General features: G+C 35.5%; 2 protein-coding genes across 3 annotated transcripts in view; both read left to right on the top strand.

The window, feature by feature from the left end:
* Positions 1 to 12,006, top strand: part of PCCA (propionyl-CoA carboxylase subunit alpha) — a 473,714-nt gene that overhangs the window by 306,801 nt on the left and 154,907 nt on the right. For both annotated transcript variants that reach the window (XM_024578839.4, XM_024578842.3), the window contains exon 19: positions 1,983 to 2,085. In XM_024578839.4, the coding sequence (XP_024434607.2) occupies positions 1,983 to 2,085 (103 nt within the window). The remainder of the gene's footprint in view (positions 1 to 1,982; positions 2,086 to 12,006) is intronic.
* On the top strand, positions 3,458 to 11,471 carry LOC112321426 (triosephosphate isomerase). The gene is given in 2 exon segments (XM_053916422.2): positions 3,458 to 3,812; positions 3,815 to 11,471. Coding segments are annotated over 2 exon segments (738 nt in total). The 5' UTR covers positions 3,458 to 3,697; the 3' UTR covers positions 4,438 to 11,471.

Genomic DNA, 12,006 nt, shown 5'->3' with positions numbered 1-12,006 from the left:
CTGTAACCATTGTACTGATTTCTCTTGCTCATCTTAGCTTCACTTGGTTTGGTTTGAGAAGCAATTGAAGCACGTGGCCCAACCAAGTCAGAGAATAGTCAGAAATAAAAATGGATATAAAGACAGGGGTCTGTTTTTTAAGAAACTTGAAAGGTAGATAAGTTAAGATTTAACCTCATCTGAAGTAGAAAATCTTGGAACAGTCTAGAGCAGGAGAGTAACTTGATGTCAAGAACACCAAAGATTTAAGAAAATCATGTTGCCCAGTAACTTAGCTATGAGGGTATTTCTGTCATCACAATACCCCTGAGAAGTCAGGGTGTTAATCCCAGTTACAGGTAAACTAAGTGAAGTCTAATGAGGTCATCTACAAAGTCCAAAAGCAGTCACGTTGTAGTCTAGGAGTTCAGGGTTCACTCTCCTTCAGTGGCTCGTGCTGTGTCCCTTGGGTGACACGGCCTCTGCTGTACAGAGCTACGCACATAATAGTTGTTCTCAAATTTTACTATTTCTCCTATCACCTCAGCCCTTTTTCTCGACTCTGTGCTGGGGTTGGGATACATAAAAATAAGGCATGATCTTGGTCTTTTAGAAGCTCACAGGCCACCAGGGGAGACAAACATAAACAAACAATGCCCTGTGGAATAGAGTGCCAAAATAGAGGAGGAATTGGCGCACAGAAGGACTGTCCTCCCTTTCCTTCTCTCTGTGCCATGCCTTCTTTTCTTTCTCCTCTCCTTCTCTCCCTCTCACGTGATCCCCTGTTGGTTTTTCCAGTTCTCAAGTGTGAAGCTCTGTGTTCTAAATCAGTCCTCTTCAAATTCCCCCCCAAAAGACTTCCAGGCTTACAATGTAAATTATTATTGATTTGTTGAAGCATTTTTTACTTTAATTTTTACTTATATAGTGTTTAAAACATTTCTTTATCTTCAGGAAATAAGTAGTGGGATCAGTAAGAACATTCACCTTAGTGATTAATTATCCCCCATTAGATATTATGTCTAGAAGTGATTTGATTATATTCAGAGATTTTTGTGACTATCACTTTTTAAAAAATTTGAATACTCAGAGAATCCTTTTGAAATAGGTGATGGGAAGGAGGTAGTTTAAATTAAAACATTACATACAATGTTTTTTCAGAACTATGACTTAGGCCAGAGTCTGAATACTACATATTTGGTGGTTAATATATTACTTCACAACTATGTATAATGTAAACATGCAATACTTAAATTAGTTTAATTCCAAAATCATTATAATATTGTAAATTTAAAAAAATTGTGTAGAATATTTGTATTTGAAAAATGGTTTTGTCTCTGGCTGCTTCACCCGATATTCCTGGACCATAAAACATTGCTCATACACAACAAAAAACTTATGGGCCAGCATTAAGTAGGGCAAGCACTAGTGGTGTTGTTTGTATTCTTATGAGAACAAGCAAAACCAAAAACAAAAGGAAACTTTTGGAGGTGATGGAAATGTTTATTACCTTGATTGCGGTGATGGTAACATGAATGAATAAATATGTCCAAACTCACTGAGTTGTACATGTTAATTATGTGCAGTTTTTTTGCAAACTCAATACAGAAAAGACTAGCATTATAGTTCTTTTAAAAAAAGTCTTGGACAGTAATCAAATATTGAAAAGAAATTAATATGGCTTAAAGAAGGTTAATCTTTGAGGAACTGTCACAAGTAAAACAACTGAATTCACAGAATAAGTGATGGTACTTCAAGTACATGATGGTACCACAATTATCTCAGAATGAATGCTGTTGTCCTTGGAATGTCTGTGTATGGTTTTTTTTCTAAATCTCTCTGTTTTTTTTTTTTTTTGCAAGGATAGAAGCTTTTAAAATAAAGTATCTTGAAATATAGTCTCAGGAAGTTATACCCTTCACACTTAACATCAAAAGAAAATCAGTTTACTGAGAGGGAAAAGTATGAAATTATTAACTGTTTTTCTTTTCTTTCTACTCCAGAGTGCCTATTGTTAGACTGCAAGTGGCTAACTGGGAGCTTTCAATAAAATTGAATGATGAAGTTCATACTGTTGTAGTATCAAACAGCGGGAAAACATTCTCTGTAAGTTTTCTTTCTTTCTTTCTTTCTTTCTTTCTTTTTTTTTTTTTTTGCATGGGAGGTAATCTTGAAATTTTCTATGAATATTTAAAACAATTTTTAACTTTTACAGTGTCTCTCATCTTTTGAATCTATTTGTTTGGATGTATTTGTTTCATTTTCTTTATGAACCTGAATGTAAATGGAAATCTTTTTCTCTTATGGTAATTAGGAAATACATATCTGGATTTAGCCATATTCTAAATCAACTCCTGATACCTGATTCATTTTTTTTGTTATTGAGATACATTTAGTTTTGTTATAGAGAAGAGCATCTTCAATTATAATTCCAAGCATATGATAGCTGTGGTAGGTAACCATTCTTTTAAAATGATAATCTGAAGCCTCATAAAACATTTTCTTGAGATTTCATGTTGTGAGACATTTTTGAGGCTAAATTTACCTTATGGTGACATTTATTTTGAAGAACTTAAAACCTTTGCATAATATCCATAACAGAACTGCTTTAGTTTAATTTGTGGCTGTACTGAATAATGTTACAATAAGATTTAGTGTTTGTACTATGGTATGAAGTTGTTATTTTAGCTTCTGTCAGTTTTCTAGTTCCAGCATGAACCCAGAATATAGTTAGTATAATAAATAGTATATAAATTTACATTCCTTTTCTTAAGGCTAAGTTGCATGGAAATGTCATTTTGTTTGGAGAAAAGTGACTTTTTATAAAAAGATTTAAATAGTCCATGGCCTGCGTGGCTCAGCTGCTTGGAGCATGGTCCCATAACTGAAGGGTTGTGGGTTCAGTTCCCAGTTGGGGCACATACCTAGGTTGCAGGTTCCATTCCCAGTCTGGGTGCATACAACTGATTCCCTGTTGGAGTGTGTACAGGAGGCAACCAATCGATGTTTCTCTCTATCCCTCCCTCTGTCTCTAGAAGCAATGAAAAATTTGTCTTTGGATGAGAATTTAAGAAAAAAAAAGATTTAAACAGGATATGAAAATCAAAATAATATAATTTCACTGAAATAAGACCTGCTGAGATTTTAAGTGCATGGCAGTTTCTTGATCCCAACTAGAAAATGCCAGAAGTAAAAACTTACTGAGGATTCATTTATTCAACAAATTAAAACAAAAGAAAAATTTGTAGATAAGATTTAAAAATATACAAAGCAAAAACAATTTCATTTACAATAGCACACAAAAAAGAATAAGATCTCAACTATAAGTGGAACCTAATCAACAAAACAAGCAAGCAAAATACAAATAGAGACATTGAAATAAAGGACAAACTGACAGGTACCAGAGAGGATGGGGGAGAGGGATAATAGGGGGAAGCTGTGAAGGAACATGTATGCGGGATGCATGGAGAAAGCCAAAGAGGGTAGGTTCAAGGGTAGGAGGTGGGGATGGGTGGGGTGGGGGTTGTGGTGGGGTTAAAAATGGAGACAACTGTACTTAACAATAGAAAAGAGAAAAGAATAAGATACTTAGGAATAAACTTACCTTTGGAGGAGAGAGACTTTTACACTGGAAACTACAATGCACTAGAAACTACATGTTGCTGAAAGAAATTAAAGAAGAGGTGATCACGATCTTCAGTGTGTCGGCTCCAGTGCCATGGTGCCCTCCAGGAAGTTTTTCATGGAGGGGAACTGGAAGATGAATGGGTGGGAGATAAATCTGGGGGAACTCATCAACACCCTGAACGTGGCCAAGGTGCCAGCAGACATTGAACACCGCCCAACACATACATTGACTTCTTCAAGGAGAAGCTAGATCTCAAGATTGCTGTGGTTGCCCAGAACTGCTACAAAGTGACTAATGAGACCTTTACTGGGGAGATCAGCCCTGGAATGATCAAACACTGTGGAGCCACATGGGTAGTCCTGGGGCACTCGGAGAGAAAGCATGTCTTTGGGGAGTCAGATGAGCAGATTGGGCAGAAAGTGGCTCATGCCCTGTCTGAGGAACTTGGAGTGATCGCCTGCATTGGGGAGAAGCTTAATGAGAGGGAAGCTGGCATCAATGAGAAGGTCATTTTCAAACAAACCAAGGTCGTTGCAGATAATGTGAAGAACTGGAGCAAGGTTCTTCTGACCTATGAGCCTGTGTGGGCAATTGGTACAGGCAAGACTGCAACACCTCAACAGGCCCAGAAAGTCCATGAAAAGCTCTGGAGATGGCTTAAGTCCAATGTCTCTGATGCAGTGGCTAAGAGCACCTGCATCATTTATGGAGGTTCTGTAACTGGGACAACCTGCAAGGAGCTGGCAAGCCAGCCTGATGTGGATGGCTTCCTTGTGGGTGGTGTATCCCTCAAGGCTGAATTTGTGGACATCATCAATGCCAAACAATAAGCCCCATTTATCTCCCCTCTCCTTCCTGCTATGCCAAGGGCAACAAAGCTCAGAAGCCCAGTAACTGATCTTCCCCTAACACACCTACTAAGTATCACCTGCCCCTAGTCATGGCCTAATCCAAACTGTACTTCTCCTTTACCATTTACATCTACCTTGTAATGTCTGGGACCAGGCCAATCCCTTCTCCACTTACTGTAATAATTGGAATGAAACATGTCATCAAGGTGGCTTCTTCTTGGCTGAGAAGTAGAAGGGGTAGTTTACTTGCAGGCCCCCTTAGTCCCCAGTGAAGGCAGTAAAGAGAAGCCATCCTCTTCTTCCATCTCACACCATGGGACCAAGGACTGGGAGAGAGCCCTGTCTTCCCCTGAGAGGCCAGGGGTTCTGTTCTCACCCCTCTTGCTAACGCCTGTGTGTTTTGTGTATCTGAGCAGTCCCACTTGGTGATGGTGGTGGGCAGGGAATAAACACCTGCCACCAAAAAAAAAAAAGAAATTAAAGAAGATATGAACAATAGAATGTCATTTCATGTTCATGGATCAGAAGACTTAATGTTGTTATGATGTCAGTACTACCCAAAGCAATCTACAGATTCAATGCAATCCTTTATCAAAATCACAATGGAGTTTTGCAGAAATAGAAAAATCCATCCCACAATTCACATGGAATCTCAAGGTACACCAAACAGCCAAAAAAAAAAAAAATTGAAAAAGAAGAACATGGTTGGAAAGCTCACACTTTCCCATTTCAAAATTTTAAAGTAATTAAAACAGTGTTGTACTGGAATGACACAGACACATAAACCAATGAAGTAGACTTGAAAGCCCAGAAATAAACCCTTAGTTATATGGTCAAATAATTTTGATTGGAGTGCCAAAATCATTAAATGGGAAAGAACAGTCTTTTCAACAAATAGTGCTGGGGAGGAGGATTACAGGGCTGGGTGAAAAAGGTGAAGGGATTGAACAAAATAGATGGCAGGTAGGTAGGTAGGTAGGTAGGTAGATAGATAGATAGATAGATAGACAGAAAGAACAAAAAAATGAAGTTGGATTCTACCTTAAATCAAATGTAAAATTAACTAAACATGTACTAAAGACATAAATGTGCCTTGGCTGGTGTGGCTCAGTGGATTGAATGCCAGCCTGCGAACCAAAGGGTCAACAGTTGAATTCCCAGTCAGAGCACATGCCTGGGTTGTGGGTCAGGCCCCTAGTAGGGGCCGTTTGAGAGGCAACCACAGATTGATGTTTCTCTCCCTCTCTTTCTTATTCCCTTCCCCCTCTCTCTAAAAATAAATAAATAAAATCTTTTAAAGACATAAATGTAAGAGCTAAAGCTATAAAACTCTTAGAAGAGCACATGGGAAAGCTATATAACATTAGATTTGATAATCATTTCTTGAAAATGACATTAAAAGCCTAGTCAACAAAAGAAAAATAAAGGTAAATTAGTCTACATCAAAATGTGAAAATTTTGTGCATCAAAGCACACAATCAACAGGGCGAAAATGCAACCCACGGAATAGGAGAAAATATGTATATCTGACAAAGAATATTGGGCAATACACACATGAAAAGATGTTCAACATTACTAACCATTAGCAAAATGCAAATCAAAACTACAATCGAACAGTAACTCACAGCCCTTAGGGTGGCTACTATGAAGCAACATCAAGAAAATAATAAGTCTTGACAATGATGTGGAGAAACAGTTTATCTTGTGAACTGTTGCTTGGAGTATGAAATGGTGCAGCCACTGTAAAAATAGTGGTTTTTCAAATAATTAAAATTAGAATTACCATATGTCAGCAATTCCACTGCTGAGTATTTATCAAAAAAAAAGGAAAGAGAGTCTTGAGTGATGATATTTGCAGACCCATATTCAGCAACATTATTCGCAATTGCCAATAGATGGAAGCAACCCAAGCGTCCATTGATAAATGAATGGAAAACAAAATGTGATATGTACACACAGTGGAATATTACTCAGCCTTAAAAGGGTAAGAAAATTTTGACACATGCCAAATGAATGAACATGAATGAACCTTGGTGACATTATACTAAGTAAAATAAACCAGTCACAAAGGAGTAGTCAAATTTGTAGACAGAAAATCAAATGATGGTTGTCAGGCCTGGGAGGAGTTGGAGATGGGGAATGGTTGTTTAAAGGGTACAGAGTTTCAGTTTTGCAGGATGAAAAGAATTCTGGGGTTGGATTGGTGATGATGGTAGCAGGTAGCACAAAAATTATGTGTATATTTACACCACTCAACTGTATACTTTAAATGGCTAAGATGGTAAATTTTATGTTACTTAAATTTTTTGTAAATACACCAAGCCAATGCAAATTAGTATTTTTAATGAAACATTAAAAAGCAGGGAGGATAAAACTTTTAGGAAATGAAGAAAGCATGGTAGAACTAAAAGTTAAATGAAGAAGTAGTAGAAGAAGTGTAATACTATATGTGTTTTAAGTCTTTATTCTGTTCTGAATGCAAAGGTCAGAATGAATAGACTAAGGATTAATTAAGAAGTATAAAACCTGGCAAACATGAAGTTGAAACATTTAGCTTATTAAGATGATAAACTAAAAAGTAGCAAAAAATAAACTGATATATGTTTATATTATTTTTACAATTCCCCTTTGAGTTCTCAAGAAGGTATCTATTTTTTTTTATTTTGCATAATGTGAAGCTGGTCACAATAGTTCATGATAAAGGAAAAAGATTAATGCATTTGCTATCTTAAACATGACAGACTAAATTCATACTGAAGACAGTTCACTTCAAAGAAAAATGTCAGAGTACTCGATACAAAGAAAATTAGCTTAGGAATTGAGCCTTCCCAATGATGGGAAAATGAGTACTGTACATGCACTTAAATTTTGTTTTGCCCGATACTTCATGTTAACTACTAATAACCTATAAAATACTTGTGGATGATCCTAGATACCATTTGGTACCTACAGTGAGCCACATACAGAAAATTTTCTAAAGATCTTGTTAACTACTTTTTCTGTCTCTCTTTTTTATTATTGTTCAAGTACAGGTGTTTCCATTTTTCCCTCACCACTCCCTTACCACCCCAGCCATCCCCACCTCCCACCCTTGATCCTACCCCCCTTTCACTTTGTCCATGTATCCTTTATATATGTTCCTGAAAACCCTTCCCTCTTTTCCCCGCATTATCCCCTCCCACCTGCCCCCTGGTTACTGTCAGTTTGTTCTTAATTTCAATGTCTCTGGTAGAATAACAACAATCATTAGACTACTGAATTTTTTCATTCCAATAGAATTTTTGTGCTAATGGCTAAAAAGAAAACTCTCAGTGATCAAAAGTAATCTTTAGTAGTGGCAAGGAAGGTAATTTTTTCAGTTTTTTGAAAACTTTTTTCAGTTCATGTTCCTAAATAGATTTTGCTTTGTATATAAAAGTGAAAACCTAACTTTTTGATACTCGTAAAACTTTCCTGTGGTTTTAAATTACAAAGTCTTTTTGTTCTTCCAATTTCAAGTTATGTATTGATAAAATTTATATTAAAAGTTAAATAGCAGACCTGGTTTGGCTCAGTGGATGGAGCACACCAGCCTGTGAACCAAAAGATTGCCTGGGTTGCGGGCCAGGTCCCCAGTGCGAGAGGCAACTGATTGATGTATCTGTAACAGATCGTTGCTTCTCTCCCTCTCCTTTTCCCTCCCTTCCCCTATTTCTAAGAGTAAATAAATAAAATATTTTTAAAAACTTAAAAAAAGTTAAATGGCAGAGATCACTTCTTGAACAGCAGTTCTGTGCAGCAAACCAACTATAATTGGTGAAAATTATGAAAATCACTATTTGCAAATCGTATGCTGTTATATGTGTAAAATCCTAAGAAATTCAATGAGAAGTTTTTAAAATTAATAAAATAAGTTTGACCAAGGGTACAAGGTACAAAATAAATAAAAATCAGTTATATTTTTATTAACTTGAATAATGCAAATATAAAATTATTAAAATTCCCCCAACAAAAACATCAAAAGAATATGATAGAGTAAATTTAACAAAAGAAGTGCAAAACATACTGTGAAAACTGTAGACTCTTGAAAAAGAAATTAGATACAATCCAAATAAACAGAAAGCATCTAACATTTATAAATTGAAAAATTTAATACTGTTAAGATGGCATATTTCCCAGTATAATTCTTATTAGAATCCAAACTTTATTTTTCATCAGAAATTGCCAAGCTGATAACTAAAAGTCATATGGAAACTTAAGGGACCCAGATTAGCCAAAACAATCTTGAAAAAATTACGAAGTTGGAAAACTCATACTTCCCCTTTCAAAACTTACTAGAAAACTGTCTTGTAATCAAGACAGTGTAGTACTTGCATAAGGATAAACAAGGATTAACAGAATAGAATTGAGAATCCAGAAATAAACCCACCAATGTACAGTCAAGTGGTTTTTCACAAAGGTGTCAAGATAAATCAATGAGGGAAAGAATAGTCTTTTTAACAACTGTTGGTAGAACAAGTGGGTAGCTACATAGAAAAGAATAAAGTTGGATCCCTACCTCATATTGAACTTACATAACAAAATTAACCCCAAATGGATAATGGATTTAAATGTAAGAGATAAAACAATAAAACTGATAAGAAGACATAGTTTGTTGAAAAATCAGAGATATGTTCTATAGATAAAGAACTTCAATTTCTTATTATGGAAATATATTCTTTCTTAATTTTACTATTGTTTTCCATAAACAATAGAGTGAGAAAAGGATTTCCCTGCCTTGTTCCAGTTAGTTTTATTGTTGTTTTTGATACCTATTTTAGCTTATTCAAAGTTATTTTCATAAAGCAACAGATTACTTTGGTCAATTTTATTAAAATATGTGCCTTGCCCCTGGCACTTTGGTAAGTGCTTTATAAATATTATCTCTAAATGAGATAGTAGTAAGCTAGAAGGTAGATGTTACTAGCCCCAGTTGACAGATGAGTTTGGAAACTAAGGTTCAGAAGGATTAAGTAAAAGAGCCAAATTCACACATCTTGTACCTATAGAATATAATAAGCCCACGTCAATGTGATTCTAAGGCAAACGAACTACTTAGTACCTCCTTGCATCTAACTTTACAAAGTAATTTTGCTAGATAAAATTCTGAGAATTAGTAGCACTGTTGTGGAAAATTTGCTCTGCTAGATTGTGGGTAAATCTTTATTAATACAAGGAGTAATACATTTGTTTCTAACCAGAATACTTTTGTTACATGATAAAAAATTTTTTTTTTTTTTTGTGATATGTAGACAGTTAAGGTTCCAATCGTACAATTTAGTAGAATCATGGAAGGCATCACAAGAACCTAAATAAATGACAAAAAAGTGTACACAATATTATGTACAAATGTACCCACTTTCAAAAAATACACAGAGTTAAGGGTAGATGTTAGAAAGCATTTTTAGTATCTTATTACCTGTCGTAGATGTTAATGTATTTTTCAAATTGGTGTTAAAATTCAATATACTGATTTTAATGGTGATTTTGCAGTATTACACAAGTAACATTTTTTAGAGGAATACAAGATTTGATATGAATAAGATTCTGAATCTAAAGGGGTTTGTGCTTTCATTTTGTTTTCTTAATAATGTTCATTTTGGTTGAGGTAAAACTGTCTCATCTTTAGATGCCTGTGGTGAAGGGAAGGAAATGTCTTATAGTATTCCTATCATTGAGATTACCAGCCTGTGTTTTTCTTCTCGAAGAAAGAATATGGTGATGAACATAAGAATGAAAAACAATAATTACATATGAGTGCATAATAAGAAATAATTATATATGCATTGTTTGAGATTTTCTTTCTCGAATATAGACAACCCTTTCTCATTGGTCCTACTCCATGTATTTTGTTCTAGAATTTTTGTATAAGAAAACATTCCACCAGTTTGTTTTCATATTTAGAGACTACTTTGAAGATGTGGTTATAAGTAGATCTATATAAGTTTTTACATAACATTTCATAAATTTTAAAAATGAAATGAATTTGGCATATACACAGATAAATAATCTCCTGTACCAAATAACATTTTCTTTGTTTTCAAATGTTAGTGTAAAAAATCTTAAATATATTTTCAATGTGAGCTTACACTTGCCCTTTACATCATAATCTCTGTTGTTTTTATTCCATTTGTAGAGAGTAATGCTAAGTCATGTAGTTACCAGAATTTTTATAAGAACTGGTAAGAATCATGGTGGTTCATTTAAAGAAATAATTTTGAAATACCTAGAAAAAGTACATTATTATATCTGTCCTTTTGCCTCCATGATCAATCTTTATTTTTTTATTCTAGAAAATTCTTAGCAATTTTTATTTTTATTTTTATTTTTTAAAATATATTTTATTGATTATACTATTAGAGTTGTCCCATTTCCCCCCCTTTATTCCTCTCCACCCTGCATACCCTCCCCCGCTGAATTCTCCCTGCACCTTAGATCATGTCCACGGGTTGTATTTATAAGTTCTTTGGCTTCTACATTTCCTGTACTATTCTTACCCTCCCCCTGTCTATTTTCTACCTGCCATTTATGATACTTATTCCCTGTATCTTTTCCCCCTTCTCCCCCCACTCCCTCCCTGCTGCTAACCCTCCATGTGATCTCCATTTCTGTGATTCTGTTCCTGTTCTAGTTGTTTGCTTAGTTTGCTTTTAATTTTGTTTTAGGTGTGGTTGTTATTAACTGTGAGTTTGCTGTCATTTTACTGTTCATATTTTTTATATTCTTTCTCTTAGATAAATCCCTTTAACATTTCATATAATAAGGGCTTGGTGATAATGAACTCCTTGAACTTGACCTTGTCTGAGAAGCACTTTAACTGCCCTTCCATTCTAAATGATAGCTTTGCTGGATAGAGCAATCCTGGATGTAGGTCCTTGCCTTTCATGACTTCAAATAATTCTTTCCAGCCCCTTCTTGCCTGTAAGGTGTCTTTGGAGAAATCAGCTGACAGTCGTATGGGAACTCCTTTGTAGGTAACTCTGTCCTTTTCTCTTGCTGCTTCTAAGATTCTCTCCTTATCTTTAATCTTGGGTAATGTAATGATGATGTGCCTTGGTGTGTTCCTCCTTGGGTCCAGCTTCCTTGGGACTCTGAGCTTTCTGGACTTCCTGGAAGTCTATTTCCTTTGCCAGATTGGGGAAGTTCTCCTTCATTATTTGCTCAAATAAGTTTTCAATTTCTTGCTCTTGTTCTTCTCCTTCTAGCACCCCTATAATTCGGATGTTGGAACGTTTCAAGATGTCCTGGAGTTTCCTAAGCCTCGCCTCACTTTTTTGAATTCTTGTTTCTTCATTCTGTTCTGGTTGGATGTTTCTTTCTTCCTTCTGGTCCACATTGTTGATTTGAGTCCCAGTTCCTTCCCATCACTATTGGTTCCCTGTACATTTTCCTTTGTTTCTCTTAGCATAGCCTTCATTTTTTCATCTAGTTTGTGACCAGATTCAACCAATTCTGTGAGCATCCTGATTACCAGTGTTTTAAACTGTGCATCTGATAGGCTGGCTGTCTCTTCGTTGCTTAGTTGTATTT

This window comes from Desmodus rotundus, chromosome 13 (genome assembly GCF_022682495.2).
Source record: "Desmodus rotundus isolate HL8 chromosome 13, HLdesRot8A.1, whole genome shotgun sequence".
In the NCBI taxonomy this organism is placed as follows: domain Eukaryota; kingdom Metazoa; phylum Chordata; class Mammalia; order Chiroptera; family Phyllostomidae; genus Desmodus; species Desmodus rotundus.
Note: the sequence above shows the minus strand (reverse complement) of the source record. Positions and strands in the feature narration are given on the sequence as shown.